Here is a 24,730-nt window from a genome sequence, read left to right on the forward strand (position 1 = left end):
ATGAGAGTTCGGTGGAATTTAACCGTTAATTTTGGTCGAGAAGAAAGCAACGTTGTGTTTGTGGTTCAAAAATGTGGAACGAAGAAGATAGATTTAGTTTCATTCGTGCTCTCCTCCGATTGGATTCCACATTTATCGTCTCTGATGTTGCGCTCTAGGGAGATTTCAACCAGCGGCTTCGCTTCGTTCTGGCCATCGTCTTCTTCATCGTTCGGTTACCACCTTGCGCGAGTCTGCGTAAAGGGTTCTACCGCCATTAAAGTTCCTTGTTGCTCTCTCACGCTTGACTCGCAGGAGGTACAGTCCCAGGCAAATTGCAAGCATGAGCCAGCAGTCATCGGAGCCGGAGAGTATAGGAAGGGGCCGGAGGAGGGCCCGGAGCCGCCGGAAGACGGTGTTGACGGGATTTCGGGAATTCATGTCCCCAGACAGCGGTATATAGCCATCTCTAAGTCGGAGCTCTTGGACGCGATTGTGGATATGTTCGAGTCGCAAGAAGATAAAGATCAGTTTCGTCTTCTGTCCTCGTAAGTTCCTAGGGTTTCAATTCTTAAAATGGATGCTGTTTCGGTAGCATTTGATGGAGTGATTGTTTGCATTGTCTCACATTATCCATGCAAACAGAACTAAAGATCTTGAATTGCCCATCCATCTGGGTCTATTGCGAGTTGGGTCGTATCATACCGGATCTCCGGTCTGTTTCCCTGTTGAAAACCAACCCTACTCCATTTTTCTAGAAATGCTAACCATGTGACATGCTGACAGGGGGCTTCAGATCCCCCTAAGAACCTGCTTCCCTTGCCCACTACAGGGTTAGTTTAGGATCATTCTTTACGAGTTTTGGATAGAATAATCGGATCCTGTGGCTTTTCATTCAGGGGATGCAATATGTGCACCTTTTGGAGTCAAAATTTTGTTGGATTAAGTACCCTTGGAGATCCATAAGTCTCCAGCCTGGCTACTGTGACAGATTGTTCATCAATTGGCTTACATGACTATGGTGGCAACATAGAGAATCTTCTGAATATTTTCATTTTTCATTTAATTTCCTTTAAATTCTTGCTGCGGTTAAAGAGAAATGGAAATTGTATACTTTTATTTCAATTCTGTTCCTGATTGAAATACAGTTTACATGTTTTTGTAATTGCAGTTGCTTGGATTCTATTCTGCATGCTGAGCACAAAAGCATCTTAGAGGAAATGCGCTTTGACTATACGCTTACTCAGTCCATGGAAAAGAAGGGAATTAATTGCAACAATTCAGCTTGTTCAGATGGAGAAGAATTAAACAGTGGAAATGAATCTGACTTTGATTTAGGAAATGGTATCAAGATTGGGAGTATGGAAAAAATTAGCAAATATAAAAATGAACCTCGAATGGATTTGAGATCTCTTTTTGGTTCTTCAACCAAAAAAATTGAGAATGACTCTCCAAAGGAGTCCAGGTTTATTTCATTCTTTTATAAGAAAATGATTTTCATTGTTAAAGCACTAGACTGGTTGATTATTAAGTTCATGATACTTTACACCAATCGTGTACGGTTACTCTGGATTTCCTAGTGGTATATTACTTTTGTTTGGCACATTCTACCGGTCATGAATCTTGGATGAAAATTGTGATATATCAAGCTTTGTGCACAATATTCTATCTGTAAGCCCAAAAAAAGTTATTAAGAGATTGTAGGATATTATCATAAAGTAGGAGTGGGAAAGTGGGATCATAGGGAGAAACAAGATTGCATATAGGACATTTCATATTATTGGTCAATGTAGGCCCTGCATAATTTAGTCTATTGCAGTATTAGATGCATTTGGATAATATAGTGCAAAAAATAAGATAAGCAGATCCTTGTTGTCATCCTCTTCAAAACTAATGCATGCGTAATTTTTTTGACAAATTTTTATGGAAAGTAATGTGTTCTACCTAGACATATACATATATCCATTTGTTATTAAAGTGGAGACTGGAGAATCGTTCGTTTCCTATAAGAATGGAGGTTTGCACTATGTATTCAATATAAGAACAGTAGAGAGAGTATTATGCATTTTCATTTAGTTTAATTTGGATTGAGGAAGAAAACTTAATTGTTTGCAGTTAGGGAGGATGAAACAAAGTATTCTACATAGCATTGTAAAGAATAGAAGTTTCTCTCTGTCTTTCTCTTTCTATATATATATATATATATTGGTGTGGTAACTGGTAATAAGATAAACGTAGTTCCTTTGCAAAGAAAAAAAAGGCTGCATACAACTACAACGTCACAAAGTTGGTAGGTTAAGGGCTGTACCATGAGTAGTACTGATGTTTTGAGGAGTGCTTCACATGCCCTGTTTGGGGCATGGAAAGAGATAGAGAAAGTTTGTTCTACTCCGTTGAATCTTTAAGTTTATTGCAAAAGTGTTATCACAAAGAAAATCATTCCCTTTCGAGGCTGTCAGAAAGGGAAGATTCTTTTGAGTCCATACTTTTTCTGAAGAAATTGTTTGTTATTCTTCTTTGATTATTATCAATGCATACTTGTGGTGCTGTCTTCTTTCTTTCTTCTGCCTTTTTGTAAAATTTGTTCAAAACCATATCTTAACTGTGAATTGCAGTTTTTGGTGCTTGTTTGTGCCCTCTAACATGGTTCCTTGAGACCAATTAAATGAACTTGGTAATATGCTATTATATTTATATGGCTGTAAAATTTCCTTGTTCTCATTATTCGGGCAGTTCTTTTGTTTCAACTGTTGGTCAGCTTAATGCTTTAGCAGGGTCTATCTGATTGTGCAAAATTCCCTGTAGAGTTGCTGTTGCCACTCGTTTCCAGCGTGCTTTTGTGGAGCTTCTGTACAATGCTCAGTTTGAGGAGCTGTCAGCCAGGGATTTGATGTTGACATCTGCATTGAACAGTGATTCTCTACTCACTTTACCAATATATGTTGACTGGAAGAAAGCGTCAGAATCTAATGCAATAATATTTAGGTGAATTTTGGTTATATTCTACCAATCTGTGCATCTGATGATATATGCTTAGACAATTTTATTTTCTTTTTCTTTTTCTTTTTTATTGAAAAGTTAAATGATTAATTATTTCTAGCTATAGTGATAGGATCAAGAATTTTGTACCTATTTTGAGAGGAAAAACAAGATTAGTATTTTTATAATTTCTTTAGGACAAATTTATTTTCTTTCATTTCTACAGGTTACACATCAAAGAATATGTATCTTGTGTTATTGTTGATAATGATTACATGATTTGATTTTTGTCTCTGTTTATATCTCTTTCTTCTTGGTCTTTTGGCAATTTGGTGCAATAGCAAGGTTATTGAATCAATCTTCCTCCTTGGTTTTTTGTCAATTTGGTGCAATAGTAAGGTTATTGAATCCATGTGCTGCCTTCAACAATCTGCTGCTAACCACCAGCAAAACCCAAAGATCCACATCCAACATTGATTCAACCTCTGTATGTAACCTATAGGCTGCAATCTTGTCAAAGACTCCAAATTTGCAACATTTTCAATCGTTTAAGCCTTAAAAATTTAGTCAATTACTCTTATTACTGCCAGTGCTAAGCCTAGATAAAGGATTTGTGTTAGATAGCTGATATTTCATGGCCCCAGCGCTTGACCCTTGTGTGGCACCACAGCCCCTGGAGGCTGAGGGGTGGAGCTAACAATGCTTCTTGGGTGACAAGCAATATAACATGCAAATAGGCATCTTGATAGCAATATGTACCTGCACACATGAAGCTATATGTCAGCATATCAATAGGATAGTGGAGACCATCCTCGCTGTACAACCTCTTGCACTGGGGAGTGTTGCAATGTGATAGGCAACTAGCGTAACTCGTTGGATCAAACATCATGAATTCTAAACGAATGAGAATAATTGAGGCTTAACCCTCTTTGTGAAAATCAAGGAGTAGTGAAAACTGAGATATGATCAGTTCATTGGCACTCTGATATGGTGTTAAATCTACAGAGGGTTCTCCCCTTTTCATGGATGAATAAAGATGTTAGTGTAGGATCATAGGTTAAGGATTGGATCATGAAACATTTAGAACCTCATTAAGGAAAATCTATGGAAGCGGTGGATGTGATGAATTGATGATTAGGAGAAGAGTTAATATTATGTACATCCAAGAGATGAGATGGGTTGGAGAGTGTTAAAATGTTGATAGAATCTAGATTTACATTTTGGTACGTAGGGAAGGGTTGTTCATGGAATGAAGTAGGGATTATAATGGATAAAACTATAAAGTACGTGGTAGTGGTTGAAGAGAATAGGAGACATGACCATTGGAGCTAAAGTTATTCTAGGAAAAGAGACTATGAATATTGTTAATACATATGCATTACAAGTTGGGTCAGATGAAGAGATAGTGGCAAAAGTGTAGAAGATGATGAAAGAAGCTGAAAGAACTGTATATTGCTTGCTTGATCTATTCTCGGGTAGTATGGGGTATTTATACACAACATCTAGGTTATCTCCAATATTTTAGGAACATATTTGAATGTTTAGAAGATTAAATACTACAACAATAATTTAACAAACTGCTAAGATATCTTGAATTATGTGTTGTCTTATCTGCTGCCTTTATCCCTTTATTTTTGGAGTTTTCTAATCTCCAAATCACCTTATCACTTTATTCTTTTATCTCCTATTTTTCAACCATAAGATTAGGAGAGAAATCCAGCTGTTACTCGAATTATCCTTTGAGTAAATTGTGATATTTCCAACAAAAAATTTGGAAGGATTTAGAGGGGTTGGTGCAAGGAGAGCAGAGGGAGAAGACTGTTTACATCAACTGATGGTTTTGTAGGGCTAGAAATGAGAAAAGCACACTTCCTTGGTGGAGGTTTCACACAAAAAAGTTAAGGGTAAGCCTTACTTGTTGGGTAAGGACCTAACACACATGTCACAAACCAAGAACAAGTTTCTTGGGCTGTATGATTCAGGTTGGTTGATGGCACATAACAGGTTGCAGCTACACTAACACAGTCAATAAGGCATCAGAGTGGCGTACCTTGTGATTGGAACATTGCACATCAAGTGACTTTTATGCCTTTCTAAATTTTGTATCTGTTGGAAATGAACCTTTTGAACCTCTTTTCTAATTTTTCTGAGTAGGAAAATCTTTTAGATTTGACATTTGAACACTTTTTGCAAATTTTCTATGAAAAATGAGAACTAGAGATTAAGTAGAAAAATGGAAGATGGAAAATTGGAAAATGTGTTCTACAACTACACAAGCCTTACAACTCTTTAAATAATATCCTCTCAAACATAGAGATTAAATACTATTTAAAGTCAATCTTGAAATTAATTGAAATCCGCTATAAAAAACTAATCATATAAGCTTGATAATACTAAAAATCCTAGTATCATAAAACTAATATTTATCTAATTGGTCCTATTTATTTTGACTGCATCATAGTAGTTCTATTGGGAAGGTATTTGTTTGTAATATCAAAGAATGAGAAGAAATAATCCCCAATTTCTTTTCTATTTTATATCTTTATGCTACTTTACATTTTATCTAATTGTCTAATATATATCTTAAGAATTCATTTCTACTCTTCTCAATGCATTCTTATAAAAAAAAAATAGTGATTCTCATATCGTGGAAATAAGTACAACAACAACATATCCAGCCATTATCCCACTATGTGGGGTTAGCTACATGAACTCTAGACTTCTATGTGGGTTACATCCCAACAGATAGTTTGTCTAGAATTCATATTTGGATCCGACTAGGTTTTACGCTGGTTGTCGGCTACCTAACGCAACCCTCTTCTTTTATCCTGGCTTGGGACCGGCAGTGGATAATATCCTCTGGCGGAGTAATGATGAAATGAAGTTTGAACACCATCTTCACATGGAGAAGTTTCATGAGATGGTGGTGAATGAAGATAATTGATATAATTGTGTTCCATCACTTAGTTGATATGGTGAAACCAACAAGTACAATATGGAAAAGATAAGATATGGAAAGCATTCCAGACTTTTGTCATTTCTAATGTTTTTGTTAAACTTATCTAGTGACCCTTAGAAAAAAAATCACGTGACTTTTTATCTGGGTTTTTTTAGATATGCTTATCTCTCCCCCTTCCCCACTGAAGATAAGCATATCTTGATCTTTACAAATAAAAAAAATGACGCTTGTGTCCTCTAGTGCATTCCAAAAATTTAACAAACAGTTTGATAAAAATCTTGGAAATGTTTCCTAGCCTTATTTTTTACCATTTTATATTTTGGTCCGAAAAGCATTCCAACCTTATCTTGATATAACCTTATCTTACTCATTTTAACAAACACTACCTTGGGAAATAGAAATGTTTTGGCAATTTTGTTCTTCTCATACTTGTTGGTTTCTTCAGTTCATCTATTTCACATATCATAGTATATTGCATAGAATGAGCCAAATACAAGGAAGCCTTTCAAGGAGGAATTATTTTTGAAAATGTTTTCTTGGTTCATATGTCTAGCATATTATAGAACAGCTTGTATGCAGTGAACAAACAAAACACTTTTGCAAAAAGAAAAAAGAAAAAAGAAAAAATTTGGCTTCCTTGCATATATTATTCACAGTAAAGGTTCTTTTAAGAGAAAAGAGGTTCTGCCACATTAACCACTTTGAAGATATTCTTCAATGTAAAACATTAAAATTTTCAAGTTTCTTCTTCATGCTCAGGGTATTCATTGGTCATGTCTTTCTTATTCTACAGACGGGGTTATGCATTAGAGAAGCAAAAGGGCTTACTACTAGTTGAAAAGTTGGATTACTTACAATCAAAACTTCTGCAAGGAATTTTCTTCATTGTTTCCAAACCACTGGGAGAAGTTGGTATATGGATAACTAAGGTAATTGCCATAATTTTCAATTCTCAATGTTGAGCAGGTCTTCTAGTGCTTCTTCCACTGATGTAAAACTTACTAGATGTGATTGTTATTGGAGAAATTTGATGCTTTTCTCCTCTCATACAAAAGGTCAATCAGCTTTAACAGATTACATTATGTTTTTATTATTTGATTGGCTCTTATTCTTCTTAGTGAAGTAGCTTATATGCTACTCTTATTCTTCTTAGTGAAGTAGCTTATATGCTACTGTTGACATATCAATACAGGTTTATGCATAGAAATTCTGTAATTAATACAGATAATGGATTTCCCAAGTGAAGATTTGTCTATCTCCACATAAACATAGGCCATCATTTTTATGGTTGAAATAGGTGGGCTGTGTTCGCCTTTTAATCTCTTTTGCACCTATCTGTTTGGATGCTTCTCTATTTACTTTTGTGTCCCTTCTTAATGTAACATTTGTAGTAGAGATACATAATGGAACTTCGAATTCTTCTTTTAACCTTTCTTGCATACATGTGTCTGTTTGCTTGTGTGTTTAACCTTCTATCTGTTTTCTAATATAAGAGTAGTAGTAGAGATAAATAATATGAACCAAATGCTTATTTAAACTTTCAGAATTCTTTACGGATGGTGTTGAAGTTATTAGTTGCTCTAAAAGTTTAATGCTATTAAGAGTAGTAGTAGTAGTAGGGAAGTTTGCTCTAAAGGTCCATCAAGTATGCCATGGTTTTGAAAACTTTCCTAGTGTAACCACTTAACTCCGTGTGGATGACTAAACTAAGGGGCACTGATACACATAAAACAAGAGTGCACAACAAGCATGAATAAAGAAGCAGCAAGCTTGTTTTGCTTTAACAAACTTCCCTAGGTTAATTTTGATTTTAAGTCTAATCCTGATTTTTGCTTATGTGCACTTGAACTTGCATAAATTCTATCTTGGACATGGAAAAGATACGTACATGAGCTAATTATATTTAGGAAATCAAACATGCTATCAATAAATTTTTATATATTTAACCAAAACTGAGAGTCAATTGGGGCATTGACTTGTCATTGCCCCAGGTATACCTCTTGTTACAGCCACAAGGATAATGTCGCCCTTTCATATCCACATACAGATTTTGCCACCTTATGTAGAAATCTATCACATCGAAGTATTTCTGTTCTAGACTGCATGTTGGAATATTTTAATGATTGGGAAATTACATAGATACAGGAATCAAGAATTAACAGCTTTTTTCTCTATTGTTGAAGTTCTAATTTGAGATGCAGAGTGGCCTTTTTTATGTAAAAGACCATGTGTTCATGATGTAAGCTCTTGTGCAGCTTCAGATAAGTTGAACAGTTATTCTTAATTAGGATGTAGTGGTCCTAGACACAAGAGGTTCCAATTCTGTACAAGAACATTGGTTGGATACAATGTTCCTGTTTTTTCTATATTCTGGTTGTGGACAGAGCTGGCAACTCAATTTCTTAAAGATGTTGACTGATTATTCTACTGATACCCATTATTATTATGTATTGCTTCCTATTTCTTCTTTGCCTCTATTGCTTTTTGACTTTTTTTTGTCAACATCAGGTTGTGCTTTTATCAAGGTTTACATGTTCTCCTATACTTCTTTGAAACAGGCCTTTATGGATCCAAGCGAGGGACAAGATCCACAGGTTTGGACTGAAAGGGTAAAGCATTGGCTCAAGGAACTGCCCTTTTTCCAGAAATCTTATTCTTACAGCGAAGGAACCTCTGATAACCTACTAGAAGTTGGTTATCTACCAGATAAGAACCTTCCTATTTGGCTGGCAGCACAAAGGGCAGTAACTCGTTATGAAGGAATTCTCTCACCAGTTGGACCCCGTGGCAGGCTCTTAAGGAAGTTACTTATGTGGACTGGACTCATTCCGTCAACACCAAAAATCCCATTTAACCTTGAATCTGATGTTACTATTTCTGAACCTTATTTAAGGTTGGTGTGACTACCCCCACCCTTCTTCAGCTTTTCTCTGATATTATAGCTCAACATTAGCACTTTTTCGTTTACTAGAACAATTCACACCAGTTGAGCTACTGCAATTTTGTATTTTCCTTGTTTTTCACAAGTAGGGTATTGGTTTGAATGCTGTTTAGCATTTTATGTGATGAGGCTATGCAATTGATGATCGTATATTTTATGTTCATCATCTTCCTTGTCATTTTTAAAAGTTATTCTATTATGGCATTGGTGGTGCTTATCACTTGCTTTCCTTCAATTTTATCTTTAGTTATGAGATATACTTTTACCTTGATGCCAATGAACCTAGGTCATTTTATAGCTATATCTAGTGGTTTTAGAGTTGAATCACTACTTCCATCAAAGAGCGTCTACATCTGAGAATAATTGTGATTGATAAAATTGACTTTGACCATTTTAATAAGATTTTCCAGTTCATAAAATCTCCTGAGTTTGTCCCCAGACTTCCATTTAATATCTGTCCTGATATTTCAGTGTCTTTAATGTTTAGTATCAAAAGTTTTGACATTTTTCTTTTCAAATTATTTAGATTGATTATAGAGTAAAATTTACTTATTTTCATTTTTAAGTTCATTGTTCAGTTTTATTTGATTAAGTTGAAAGCAGAGAGAAAGAGGAGAAATAGAAGAGACAGAGAAATGAGAAATAGAAGAGAAAGGGTTCTAGATGGATGATTTGTCTCCAATGTACACCTGTATTTATATTATTTATTAGCTCTTAGAAGGGAAAGATAAGAACAAAATTATAGCAAGATAAAAGTTGTCACTATTAGATTGTTAACCTTCATTTCATCCAAAAGCTTTAGGTGGTAGGTAGAGGGTTTTATCTTTTATATTTTTACTCTCAACACACTCCATCATGTGTGACCTGATTTCACTACATAATTGGTCCAAACACATGCAACAAATGAAATATTAAGTTAGCGGTGAGGTTTGAACTTAGGACTTTTGCCTGTTTCGATACTATGTTAAATTGTTAATCACCATCTAATCTAAAAGATCAAGCTGGCAGATAAAGGGTCAATTGATCTTTTATATTATTATTTTTACTCTCAATAGATTTTAGTCAGGACACCTATTCTCTACAGCGAAAAGGATTACATCAAAATAGGTAGAGCTTAGTTCTTAATTTCATTTAATCTGGTTGAAATTGCTAATTTACTTTAAATTGACTAAGGAAAGAAGGATTGTTTACCCAGGCCAATCTTTTTATCGAGGATAACACTTAGTGATATATGGGAACCTGCTACAAGGAAATCCAGTCAAAATGATTTTTGGAAAATGTTGAAGACTGCTATTTCCATTATTTTCTCTCAATCAATTCTCCAGGTAATTCTGTTATATATTCATCTGTTTATATGTAAATTTCATTATACCATTCTTTCGATAGTTATATATTTGTTGTCTAGTCCTTTCATTTATATTCTCTTGCCACTAATAGCAATACATTAACTTACAATTATGTGATTCCATTAATGTGTTGTGGTGTGCTCTTTTGTTTTAATCATTCTATTTTGCATGTCACTGTAAACTGTAGTTATGGATTGATGAGAAGGGGAAAATGCAACAGATGTCACACTAATGCATCTGATTTGTGTAGCATTAATATTTGAATGGTAGTCTTTGTCAAATTGTCTATGCTTCCACCAAAGTTTCATTCTAGTGTCACCTTTTATATTTTTTTTTTATTAACATTTGTGTTGAAGGAGCCCCCCCAGCACATGAGGCTCCCCACTTTGTGAGGGTTGTGGGACAGTTGTATATGTACATGCAATCTTCTCCTTTCTTTCTTTTCTTTTTTTTTAATTTGTGTTGAAGGGCATGACTTAGATATTCTGCTCAACTTAAAGGGCATTGTCAGGAGACAACATGGAGGGATTACATATCTGATGCTGTTTAAGTAGTTTTCATAGCATTTTGGTGGTGCTGGTTGGGAGCTTCCAGAGGGAGAGGAGATGCAAATTTTAAGGACACTGTCAGGGGAAGATGGTTAGCTCCACAATTTTCTGTAAGTTGGATTTATGAAGTGGCTACCACCAAATTAGATTCCACCCAGGGGATGAATGAGAGACTGCCTTTAAAACAAAGGATGGTCTTTATGAATGGTTAGTTTTGACGTTTGGGTTGTCAAATTGCGTCAATTACTTCCATGCAAGTCATGACCCAAGCACTTAAACCATTTCTTTAGACATTTCCTAGTTGTTTATTTTGATGATATCCTCATTTATAGAAAAATTATGGAACAGCATTTGGAATACATTGTATTAGAATCGGGGTGCTCAGATATTATGACAACTCCTAAAAAATTTGATTCCGGTAAGCTCTTCCTGGACATGATATATGTGGGTATCATGATGGTATCTGGCATATATTAATGATGAGCTGTGCACGATCCCTTCTGTGAGTTGATGGATAAGGCATCTGATTTAGATATGTAATGCATGAGTATATGACCTCTGTGATGATTATTTGAGGATAGATCTGCAATTTTAGGAGATTAACTGTAGTGTATTGTGGAGAACTAATTATACCTCTGGACATATGGAGATATGATCTATATTTGATGACTTGAGGATGGATCCTTAGACTCCAGAGAAGACCTAGCCAGTCGTGCAGAACTGGCGTTTGTGATTTATAGGAGATATTGTGAAAAAACTACCATGTGGAAGAGGCATCATGGGAGCATAAGCAGGATATGAGGAGTCTGTATCCTCGGTTGCTTGATATAATTACTGGTGGTCTTGTTGCATTATATGAGGGTAAGCAAATTTTGAGGATAAAATTTATTTTAAGGGGTTAGGATGTAATACCCCAGTTGTCAGTGCAAATTGCATTTGATCCAGTCAAAATTGTTGTCAAAGGAGAAGTTATTGCATTGTCAAGTCCCAATAAATTACTTTACATTAGAAGACCTAAAATGAACTCCATGTTCTTTTGTGCATCACATGAGTGCTGAGATAACTGATCATTATTTATGTTTTCGCTTGATTGCCTAGCAGCCTGCTATTTTGGGGCATTACAGGGAAGAATCCAATTGGTTTTTTATAACACTAGGTGACCAACAAATTAACAGGTGGAAAATTTTGAAAGATTGCATTCAGATCTCATATTATATGAGCATATGTCTATGATATCCACCTGATTCCCTCAAATTGTTCTTCCCAATTGGTTGTCCTTCTAGAAGTGGGATTGAAGTTAATGGTAAATGGTACTCTCTTGGCAAATTAGGCTGTCTGCTTGTTGACATCACCATCCCACTTTTGCACTATAATGTTTTCATTATTAAAGCTGGCCTATGTGGATTTTGTTAGACCGAGAGGTGCTATGACACACACCAAGAGGGGGGCTGAATTGGTTATTTTAAAAACTTGACTTAAAACTTTGAAATCCTTTTGATTGAAAATAAAAACTCAATGTAAGTGAGGATAATGAAATGCTAGCAATGATAAACAAATCAAAAAAATATAAGCAAGAGAGAACACAAAGATTTATAGTGGTTCGGCTAAACCCAAGCCTAATCCACTACCTTAGCTCCTCACTAAAGATTTTTCAAACCATCCACTAAAACCCCCTACTTAACCAAGTAGGTCCTCTAGTCCGAGACTAGGAATTACAGCCTCCCACTCAAATTGGCCCTCTAGCTACACAAGCTAGGAAAATAACAACGATACAAATGAAAGAGAGAAGCTAAGAGTTAACACTCTTAGTTACAAGTTCTCTCACAATGAAAACTAGACTTAAGATTAGATTTACAATGATAGAACGAAACCTTGCATAGAAAAATATAACAATGAAAGAACATAACACTGTAAGCTCAAATAAAACAATTTGTAATATTTAAATCATCTCGTTTCCGTCCATTAGCCTTCTCTTGATCATCCATGACTTGTATTTATAAGCTTCCCAAGAGATTGAAGAGAAATGTAGCCGTTTGTGACCGTTAGAGTTTGAAAAACTAGTCGTTTGAAGCTTTCTGCAAAAGATATAGTCGACAGAAGAAAATGCATAGTTGACTATTTTTATAAATAAAACAAGACATAGTCGACAGACAAGAAGGCATAGTCGACTATCTTATAACACAAATTTTCCATAGTCGACAGACACATAAACATAGTCGACAGATGTAAAAATATGAAGAGGATTTTGAATTTTATGAACAAAAATAGTCGACAGATGAAAAGCCACAGTCGACTATCCTTACTTGATAGTTGACAGATGCAAAAATAGTCGACAGAAGTCTTAAATAGTCGACAGATCAAACCAGCATAGTCGACTATTTTCAGACATAGTCGACAGTACTAAACCACATAGTCGACTATCCACAAACATAGTCAACAGAACATAAACACATAGTCGACTATTCTTTTTATAAAAACTGAAACGATAAATGATAACATGAAAAAGAATATTTTGAATCATAAAATTCTTTAACATTGAAATCTCATAACTTTATTTCATCATCAAAATACAATTGTTTTTCATCATCAAAATTATATCAAATGCAAAACATCAATCTCCCCCTTTTTGATGATGACAAAACATTTTATGAAATACCCAAAAGTCTCCCCCTTTTTGTCAAAATCAAAAAGATTAACTACGCCCCCTTTTTGGAATACACTGAGAGCATAAAAAAGAGACACCCCCTTAAACCAAATCTTTTCAATAGAACTGAATTGGAGATAAACATAACCAAGTAAAGATAGTTTTAAAAACTAGAGATAGCTCCCCCTTAAGATGACATTATTAATAAAAGAAAATTTGAGCACATGCCATATACATAAACCTTTCTCATGAGATGCCAAAACAAATTTCATACATATTGCATACTCATGATCACATCAGAGCCGATCTATATCTTTCCATATAATCACTCACATTTAAACAGTCAAAGCGCAAGATCAATTGCATAGCCATACATCATATTATAGGCATATACATCAAATGATCAATATAGGAGTGAAAAAAAATCATTTCAAGCAAATAGAAAGACTCTCTTTAAAAAAGACTCCCCCTTAAACTTATACGAGAGGTTTTAAGATATAGAGACATTTTTCATTTAAAAATGGAATAGCAATTTCTCTCAATTCAAATGATTTTTGCAAGAGTAAAATATGACAATGATCATAAATTTGAGGAATGAACCACATGCACTCATATATATATATATATATATGTATGTTCAAAGAATAAGTGGTCATCCAAAAGCATAGATCTAAACAAGTTATGGTAGATTTAATGCAAGACATATTAAGGATAGGCTTTAAGAACATACATTTGTCTTTTGATAATCTTAGCCATACTTGTAATCACATAGGATCATTACATATAGATAACTTCAAGAAGCAAGATGATCCTTTAGCAAATAAAGCATGATTTCATACTCAAGTATTCATTTGTCACACAAAGATAATCAAGCTATTTCATATAAGAAAAATAGCATTATAAATTATTCAAGACATGAATATTATATGCCATCAAGAATATATCATTTATCAATTTTTTGAGATCTAAGAGATTGACGGCGAAGCCCTTTGATTTAACCAATGATAGATTTGAGAGACATGAAGGATTGAAACTTCTTCAGATAAAATCACTTGAACTTAAGGATTGATAGGGATTTATCTAGAGTTTGATTTCCAATAGATTTGGACATGATACCATTTGATATTTTCTTTTTGAGCAAGATTCCTTGAATTTTTGCTAGGGCTATAGCATTTGTATTTGCACATTTGATTTGGAATATTGTGGGGTTTTATGCCATAGTCTTGATGTTCCATCCATAGGATTTGAGCAACTACACGTTCACCTTTAGTGAAAGATAATGGAATGGAAATTCAGTTCTTTCTAAATGAAGACACTAGGAAATTTCTTATAACTTGGCATGGATTACTAGGGTTATTTTTAGCTATTTTGCCTCCAAGATGGGATTTCTTAGGATTGGATTAAAGTCTAGCACATAGGCAAACACTAAACATGATGTTCGTCCTAGTAGCTATCAAATGTAGCAAAAGTCCAATCATATTTCTATATAGCTCATTTTCCACCATTTGGCATTTCTCATAATTGTCTAGGCTTGATGTACTACTCTTTTGAGGGGCTACTAATTTGTTATCAAAGAAAATTAGATTTCTTAAGAAGATGTATTTTTTAAGAAATATATAAATTCCTTTATCTTCTTGCCTAGATTGCAATCTTTAGAAGAGTTTTTAACTTTCCCATTATGCTCATTTCAAAATTCCCTTGGCATTATATTGGCAACTTTGATTCCATAGGGATTTATTTGAGGATTTGAAAAAAAAATGTTATCTACATAGATTATTTGTAGATTCATAAAATGTCCTTGCTATGAGGCTTAGAGTAATGTTATATCTATTTGACATCTTTTAGATTCTTCCTCTAGAATAAACTTGTTAGGACTTTCATGTCATGACTTAGGGGCTTGTTTTCAACAATATAGTGCCTTGGAGAGTTTGAGCACATAATTCTCATATTGAGAATTCTTAAGATTGGGAGTTTGTTTCGCATACACTTCCTCATTTATAACCACTTAAAGACTCTCTTGACATTCTCTTGATGAGCTTAAAGGATTTGTGGCATGCTAATGCCAACAACATTCTTATAGTTTCTAGACTTGCTACGGGAGCCTAGGTTTCATCATGATCTTTTCCTTTTTCTTGACTATACCCTTAAGCTACTAATCTAGCTCTATTCCTCTTTTATCCATTTTGATTCTAAACAATCATTTGGTTCATATGGTTGGGTGATCTTTAGGTCTTGGAACCAATTGCATACACCACTTCTTTCAAATTTATTTAGCCCTTCTTGCATAGCCATAAACCAATTTTCATCCATTAGAGCTTCCTTAATATTTTTAGGTTCTATTTGAGAAAGGACAAGCTACATATTTTCTCTCTTGAAAATGATGGTTTTCTCTTTTAACGAGCTACATTTTCTTCATAATATCATTTGATAAATTTGATTCTTTTGATCTAATGAGAAATTTTCAAATCTTTATCCTAATTCTTTATCACCTCCTTCCTTGGGTTTTGGAACTTCAACCCTCACATAATTAACTATAACTAGAATAGATTCTTCTACTGTTAGAGTTCTATTATTAAATACTTCATATGCTTTACTTTGAGTAGAATATCTTAAGAAAATTCTTTCATCACTCTAAACATCAAATCTTTCCTAAAGAGTTTTTACCACTATTAAGGATAAAACATATACTATCAAAAACATGAAAATATGGAATATTTGGTTTATAACTCATAGGGGTTTTCTTTAAGATAGGCTTTATAGAAATCCTATTCAACATATAGCATGAGGTGTTAATGGCTTAGACTAAAAAGGAATTTTGTCACATAGCACAACTCTAGCCATTTATTGTAAAGATCTATTTTTCTTTTCAACTACCTCATTTTGTTCTAGCACTAGAAAATTATGATCAATACCATTTTCCTCACAATAGTGCTTGAATTGTTCATTTCAAAATATCCCCATGATCACTTTCTAATTTTTGAAATACACATTCTTTTATCTTTTGAAAATATTTCAAATGGGCTAAATGTTTTCACTCTTAGATGCAAGAAATATTATCAAGTGAATCTAGAGTAATCATTCATAATAACTTGCACATATTATTTTTCACCTAAGTTTAGTGTTCTCATAGGACCAAAAATATCTAAATAAAGTGAAGTTGGAGACCTAAAGATTGTGACTCTATTGTTAGGCTTAAATAATATATTTATTTATTTGCCTTTCATTCATGCACCACAATTGTGGTCTTTTCAATATTTAAGCTTAGGCAATCTTTCAACAAAATCACATTTGGATAGATTATAGAAGCATATTCATATTTGCATGACTTAGTTCATTATGCCATAGATAAATAGATGGGAGACAAATGATACTAGGCATTTCTCTTATACTAGATGAGAATAAGTCTATGCACAATTTCTATCATATTTTCTATGATCTTCATTTCATTTGCTTTGTGACAAAATACTTCACATGAATTAGCATTAAAGCATATTTGGTATCTTTTGTCACACGATTAACGTATGCTAATTAGGTTGAGCTTAAGACCATTTATCAAGACAATATTTTCTAGCACAAAATTTAGGGAAACAAATTTTATTCTCCCCCTTAGTCACTGCCTATATCAAAACACTATAAATATCCCTTAATTTTGAGAAACCAATATATTTGACATTATGAATACAAATTTTCAACAAAATCATGATGGCAAACTTATAATTCAAAAACATCAAAATTATAAACATAGAGAATTTAAGGAAAGAAATATACCACCAAGATTTTATTTAATAAAATCTTGCTTCTTGGATGGCAATTTATCATTTGGGGTTGAATCTCTTTTTCATCCCCTTTTCTTTCATGCTTGATTCATCCGCAAAGATTTCACTTTAAGTTTCATTTGGATGTCAAGCAACTTGCAAAAATAACTCATCCACAAGCTTTTGGTGCCCAAGCCACTTTGGGTTCACCATTGTTAGCATAGAGCTCCTCCTTAGGAACCCAAATTTGTTTAATCTTATGTGGGTTATTTCTTACAAAACCTTTGTCTCTAAAATGATACCAATAGCTAGGATGTGAAGCAAAAGATTTTTGTTTCCTTTTTATGAAAATTGTTTGCTTCTTATCCTTATGCACATTCATCTTAAAATGAGATTTTTTAGGTATCAAAGCATGCTTGGATTCTTGGGGTTTAATATGAGAAATATTAGACAGCTTAGTTCCCTTAGGAATCCATTTCAAATTAGGACCACTAGATGATTTCCTTTTAAAAGGACAACAAAATGCAATGTGGCCTTTCTTGCAACAGTAAAAACATTTAACATCATGAGAGGTGTGACAAGATGAGCTTTTGACATTAGCTCTTTGACTATGAAAGTTTTGAACACCTTTGTTATGATCACAAGAATTTGAAATTTCTTCTTTTAAAATGGATTTCTCATTTAATGCACTGTTCGAGGATTTCAATTCAAACTCTTCCAAAACTTTTTCCTTTAAAAATTCTTTATTGGAAGTAATCAAATATTCATTTTTAGATTTTAAAACTTCCAATTCTTTTGACAATAAATCTAATTTCTTTTGAACAGTTTTATTTTTCAAACATAACTTTTCAAAATTTTCATATAAATCATTCAAAATATTCAATAATTCTTCATTTGAAAAATCATTCTCACTGTCATCATTATAAGCATATGAAGAACTAGACTTATGATCAATATCAATAACAAGAGTAGAAGCAGAGATTACCTCATCTTCTTCATTTACCATGAAATTGTTTGAGCTTTCTTCACTAGAGGCACGAGAACTTCCTTTCTCCTCTATTTGTTGATGATTCAATGAATTTTCAACCTGTGAATTTTCATCAACTTGCTCACAACATTTGTTAGAAAGATATAATGAATCAAGAGTGTTTAAAATATCTTTAGCATTGGAGCATTTAGAAACTTTAACATAAATATCATCACTTAGGGCATGCTGTAAAATATGCATAGCTCTAATATTTAAAGAAAAATTCATTTTATCACGATCATCCCATTCCATCTTTGGTTTTAAAACAAAACTCTTTTCCACAATATACCACAAATAACAATCAATGGATGTCATGAATACACAAATTCTTTTTCTCCAAAAATCATAATAAGAGCCATCAAAATACGATGCCACATTTATAGGATAACCTTCCTTTAGAGCCATGGATCCCTCCTTAGGTTGTTAGATCTTGAAATAAGGAGTTAGGCTCTGATACCAATTGTTAGACCGAGAGGTGCTATGACACACACCAAGAGGGGGGGTGAATTGGTTATTTTAAAAACTTGATTTAAAACTTTAAAATCCTTTTGATTGAAAATAAAAATTCAATGCAAGTGAGGATAATGAAATGCTAGCAATGATAAACAAATCAAAAAAACATAAGCAAGAGAGAACACAAAGATTTATAGCGGTTCGGCTAAACCCAAGCCTAATCCACTACCTTAGCTCCTCACTAAAGATTTTTCAAACTATCCACTAAAACCCCCTACTTAAACCAAGTAGGTCCTCTAGTCCGAGACTAGGAATTACAACCTCCCACTCAAATGGGCCCTCTAGCTACACAAGCTAGAAAAATAACAACGATACAAATGAAAGAGAGAAGTTAAGAGTTAACACTCTTAGTTACAAGTTCTCTCACAATGAAAACTAGGCTTAAGATTAGATTTACAATGATAGAACGAAGCCTTGCATAGAAAAATATAACAATGAAAGAACAGAACACTGTAAGCTCAAATAAAACAATTTGTAATATTTAAATCATCTCGTTTCCGTCCATTAGCCTTCTCTTGATCATCCATGACTTGTATTTATAAGCTTCCCAAGAGATTGAAGAAAAATGTAACCGTTTGTGACCGTTGGAGTTTGAAAAACTAGCAGTTTGAAGCTTTTTGCAAAAGATACAGTCGACAGAAGAAAATGCATAGTTGACTATTTTTACAAATAAAACAAGATATAGTCGACAGACAAGAAGGCATAGTCGACTATCTTATAACACAAATTTTCCATAGTCGACAGACACAGGAAGAGGATTTTGAATTTTATGAACAAAAATAGTCGACAGATGAAAAGCCATAGTCGACTATCCTTACTTGATAGTCGACAAATGCAAAAATAGTCGACAGAAATCTTAAATAGTCGACAGATCAAACCAGCATAGTCGACTATCCACAAACATAGTCAACAGAACATAAACACATAGTTGACTATTCTTTTTATAAAAACTGAAACGATAAATAATAACATGAAAAAGAATATTTTGAATCATAAAATTCTTTAACATTGAAATCTCATAACTTTATTTTATCATCAAAATACAATTGTTTTTCATCATCAAAATTATATCAAATGCAAAACATCAATGATTTGTGATGAAAGCTTAGGAATGTGCTGTTCTAGAGGGACTTTGTGGAGGCCATACATGGTTTTGAACAACTCATAGAAGGACTAGGGCCTTATCAGTACAATTATCTGTGACATGAAATTCTGGATTTTTTCAATTTGTTGTAGGCAAAATTCTTTAGATGTGGCCCCAGGACAGCACAAAGACAATTTAGGCCCATTCTCACCCTCCTTGGGTTGCTACCTTTAAATTTGTCACAGTGAATTAAATTCACTTAAAATATTGAAAATAACCCAGAGCAGCCTACATTCAAATAAACATTTTTGTCATGCCCTTCTGGTGCTTGAATTATTTCTGTTAACACGAAGTCTAGTTATAAGAGTTAAAAGTTTGGAGAACAAAAATCACTTCAAGTGTAGTTAAACTATGTCTTTATTCCTTATCCTCCATTAGAGGTATTAGTCTTACATAAATCAGTGACATAGACAAAGTGAGGTGGACTTTTAGTTCTTTAATTAATACCTATCAGAGTGAAATAAGAAAGGCTCGTTCATTGGGTTTTTGACAACAGAATAGGCTTCCTGAGTTGAGAAGGATTTTTTTTTTTTTTTTGTTCATTATTTCTCTGTAGGTACATACATCTATCATGTATGTATGGTTGAGATAATATTTAATGTGTTATTTTTATTCCAGACTCTTCAACATGGGATAAGAGTTGTTACAGTTTGTAAACTTCTGTGTTTCTTAATTTAGGAACCAGCATTCCAAGAATTAATTTTACTTTTCACCAAGGGAAGTGGTGACAGAGACACTGAAGATACAGCTGAGATTCCCTCGTTGCAGTTGAAGATCTACGAGAAAATTTCTATTCCTGATCTACCTGTAAATACTTTGAACTTAGCTTATCCATTCTGTAAAATATTGACTTTGCTTAGTGTAAATCTATTTCTTGGTACTAGGATATTTTCCTTTTCTTCTATACGTCTGCAAGTTTACTTCCATGTTGTGACACCTTTTCTTCTTCTGTAGGTTATTTTTCCTCACAAGAAGCTGTCTTTTCGCATCCTAGACACGGTATGACATGACAGATCCCTTCTCATTGTGTGCTGGCAGGTCCTCTAATTGAATCCATATTTACTACCCATAATAAAAGCAGGGGTGCTAGATTTTTGTCCTGTCACCTTTTTATAATTACTTTATACCCTCACTCATTTGTCACCTTTTCCTTTGTATCCTAATTTGTTGTTTTTAATTTTTATTTCCTGTCTTTCAATTGCATATTTCTTTCTTGCCTGAATATTCCTATATTATATGGCATGGATTCCATTATTTAAATCACTATCTATTTTCAAAATATATTTTTTATTCTTTAGTCAGATTGGAGAGTAATTTTTCTACAAAATTCTATGTTTGATGGTATATGTAAAAGAATCACAGATTCCTTAAGAAAAGTTAACTGTTTATTATCATTTAAGTCTGCTATACTCTACTGTTTTAATTGTTGACACTAGGCATGACCCATCTATCATCTTGCTACTCTCATGCATGTAGTATCACATGTAGCCTATCCTTCCAACTCAAATTTTCGGAAGAAAACTATTACTAAAGCTTTTCACCTTTGTAGGTGCGCTTGGATGTTGCCACAATATTGGGACTTTTGGCATATTTCATAAATTACAAATTTGAGGATATCTTATCATCCCCGTAAGTATGTTCTTAGTTTTAACACTTGGAAACGTCTATATATGGATAGAAATACAATGTTGTATGAGTATGATATAGTACCACTATCTAGGCCATGCAATTATATGACTAAAGGCATGAATTAGTCCCTTTTGAGCTTGTAAAATTCACCATTACAAATTAAAATATAATTGAAAATGATCTTCAAAATACTATGAAATACAAGGTATTACAATAACTACGAGTGAAACACTCGTAGACATAAATAATGATTATGAAACATTCATGAAACTCATGGTTGTTTTGTGCATTTAAAGTGTTGAAATGCTATTACATGTCAAAGGTTTGTAGAGTGTATAGCTCGCCCCAAATGTATTTTCCTTATATAAAATGTGTATATGTGTAGATGAAGAAAATGGATTCTCCAAAGGAAAGGCCGAGGAGATCACTTGAAATGCTTGCTTGAAGCATTGTTGTTGTTTTGAAGCTTGAGAAGCAAGAACAGTGCCTCATTTTTTCATGTTGGATTTGGCCAAGGGGTAATTTCTGTATAGCCTATGTACACGAAACCCCAGACTTGGTCAAATTTTAGTGAAGGAATTGGAGCTTTATTTTGATTGTATTGCATGATTTAATAAACATACTTAAGAATATGATATGTGTTGAGTTGTATATAGAGATAGTTAGCATGATGTCATGGCTTATGTCATGATAGTTGTATATATATATATATGTGTGTGTGTGTGTGTGTGTGTGTTCCATCACTTAGTTTGTAACTAATAGAGATACTCTTCAAATCATCTCCCTTTCTCTCTAAATTCTCACAATATGTATGTTCATGTAACTAGGTAATCTTAGTAGTTACCTAGAGCGGTCAAGTGTTGGAAGGCCTAGAAAGGTATTATTTTTGTTCAGTTTTGTAAGTAATGTCACTCCTGGAAAATGTGTCAAGGGTAAGTCATAAGTCGATATGTTATGTAAGCTTAGCATGGTTATTTACCATGATAGTAGAGCATGATAAAGGTAAGTATATTTATTGAACATAGATTGAGGTATTTTCAGAAGTTAATCATGAGTTATGTATTTCTATGTTCATGACCATGCTCTATGAGTTGTTTATGATGAAATCCTGGATTCTTAAAGATATCGGGAGTTGTTTATTTGAATGATCTTGGGATGTTCTTGAAATGAACTAATTAAGTAGACTCTTGAAAGGGTTAAAAGTGAGTCAAGTACCACTGATTTACTTGCTATTTGTTCCTCACCTTTTCTTATTAGCTTCTTTTCAACAGATAGTAGTACTTTAAATAATTTATTGCATGAAAATTTTGTTTCATGTGAGAGTATTAATACAATTGCTTAATTTTAATACAGATCTGCAGTACTTCTAGATGTGATTGGGATCAGTGCTCTTATAATATATCTGACCCGTGTAGCTTTGGGCTACAAACAGACATGGGATAGGTATCAAGTGAGTCCAGCAAGTTTGATTTGTCCTCTTTGGAGATCCTGATCTTGAACAGAAGTATACATCTTTCATACTCTTGCCAACCTTTGTTGCTTTACCGCCATAATCTTTATAAGGAATACATTAATTATTACAGCTCTTGGTCAACAAGACACTGCATGAGAAAACCTTAGCAAGTGGCTTTGGCTCGGTGCACTTTCTTCTGGATGCTTCCGAACAGCAGCAAGTAAGAAGCTTTCCTACTTTACATACGATTTTTTCACAGATACAGACTTTAAGAAAAGAAAAGAGTGACAATTAGGAAGAGGGGGGGAATGGTTTTCCCAAGGACCTTGGCTTCTTATTACGCATATCATCGCTACTAGATGATTTTTTTTTTTCTTTCAGTCTTCTCTGTTCTTTTTTGTTAGTTTGATCTCTCTCACTCTATCTCTCTGCAGTACAAAGAAGCCATATTGGTTTATGCAATCCTACTGAAAGCAGAGATTGGCGAGGTCAGCCTTGTGTTCCCAGTTTTATATATACTAAGTTGAGAAGCTTAGTAATCATATTTTACTTTCTCTGAGCATATAAAATGATTATTTCCAGACTTAAAAATTTTCAACCAAAAGGAGATAAATTTACTTGAGCATACCTTTGATAGCCCCTGATGAAAGCTAGCAAACAGAAAGTGACAAAGGCAGTATACTACTACAGATGGAGAAAGGTCAAGAGGTGGTGTTCTTAAATTGAATAGTACCGTCTGGACAAGCTTGTAAGCAACTTTTGCATTTCACAAGGACCATTGATGTGGAACAGCAAAAACATTGCCGAAAGTCAAAGAGATTAGAAGAAATTAAAAAGAAAGAAGAAGAAGAAGAAGAAGAAGAAGAACTGTGAGAGAGAATATTCAGGGAGAGGAAAATCAGTAAATAAATTCTCCTATAGAAATACTTGGTGTAATATGCTCATTCGCTATACAAGTAAGGTTGTCACACTTAAACCTTCATCAGACAACCGGGAAGAGCTTATCCTTCAACTCACAGCATGCCACCAAAATTCAGATTGATGATAAGCTCTGTTAGGTGAATTTACCAGTTTAAGTTAGTTCCACATTACCCATTAGGAATGCATACTAAGACCTTTTTGCAGGGCTAACAATCCTCATGGGCGAACTCTTTCACCACATTTTGTTTTCAAGTTGTAACTTTTTAATTTATCAATGATTTCAGCTAGTGGTTTAGATTCATCTAAACATGAAAAGATGTTATCCTTTGTTTAAAGTAGTCTGCAAATCATTTGGCCATTTGTTTTGGACTGCAGGTCACTTGCCCGAAGAACGTTAAAGACAAATGTGAGAGGTTTATGTACAACACTTTCAAAGAACAGGTATCAAAAATATGGTCATTACCTTCTTCTGTGTTCTGCTACCTCGATCATTAGCGATCGGCCTCTACTGCATGCAGGTTGAAATGCCAGTTGATAAAGCCATGCAAACGTTGTTGAGGCTGGGTCTTGTAACTGAAAGAGTTGTTGACCAAAAACTTAGATTGCAGCCAATTCCTTGCACTGAGGCATTTCACGTCCTTAAACAACGGTGGAATGGTCTGCTCCATAAACAGCCATATGGCCCTTGAGTTGGATATTTGATTGTTGGGCAAACATATGAACGGGCACATATGTATATGCGTGTATATATGCATACATACATACACACGCAATGAATAGGCTACAATTTTGAATGCATTGTTACTTTTTGTTGCCGAATGGTTCCTCTTTTTTCCCAAATCAGCTTACAGTACGGCCTAGACTGGAAAGTTATCGAATCAGTTTGTTGGGA

At 34.0% G+C, this 24,730-nt stretch overlaps 1 protein-coding gene across 1 annotated transcript; it reads left to right on the plus strand.

The window, feature by feature from the left end:
* On the plus strand, positions 1 to 24,653 carry LOC127810025 (uncharacterized). The gene is made up of 14 exons (XM_052349243.1): positions 1 to 527; positions 1,151 to 1,444; positions 2,785 to 2,964; positions 6,711 to 6,846; positions 8,476 to 8,810; positions 10,054 to 10,183; positions 20,514 to 20,642; positions 20,790 to 20,834; positions 21,385 to 21,464; positions 22,818 to 22,914; positions 23,048 to 23,137; positions 23,352 to 23,405; positions 24,214 to 24,279; positions 24,357 to 24,653. The coding sequence occupies exons 1-14, from the start codon at positions 1 to 3 to the stop codon at positions 24,525 to 24,527; spliced, it is 2,334 nt and encodes a 777-aa protein (XP_052205203.1). The 3' UTR covers positions 24,528 to 24,653.
* The last annotated feature ends 77 nt before the right edge of the window (positions 24,654 to 24,730 follow it).

This window comes from Diospyros lotus, chromosome 9 (genome assembly GCF_014633365.1).
Source record: "Diospyros lotus cultivar Yz01 chromosome 9, ASM1463336v1, whole genome shotgun sequence".
NCBI classification, from domain to species: Eukaryota; Viridiplantae; Streptophyta; class Magnoliopsida; order Ericales; family Ebenaceae; genus Diospyros; species Diospyros lotus.

What these genes read in the sequence shown, in the direction of transcription:
- LOC127810025 (XM_052349243.1), top strand. Translation starts at nt 1, where the DNA reads ATGAGAGTTCGGTGGAATTTAACCGTTAATTTTGGTCGAGAAGAAAGC. An exon ending in CTTTTCGCATCCTAGACACG is followed by an intron (nt 20,835 to 21,384) that starts GTATGACATGAC and finishes TCACCTTTGTAG; the next exon opens with GTGCGCTTGGATGTTGCCAC. An exon ending in GAGGATATCTTATCATCCCC is followed by an intron (nt 21,465 to 22,817) that starts GTAAGTATGTTC and finishes ATTTTAATACAG; the next exon opens with ATCTGCAGTACTTCTAGATG.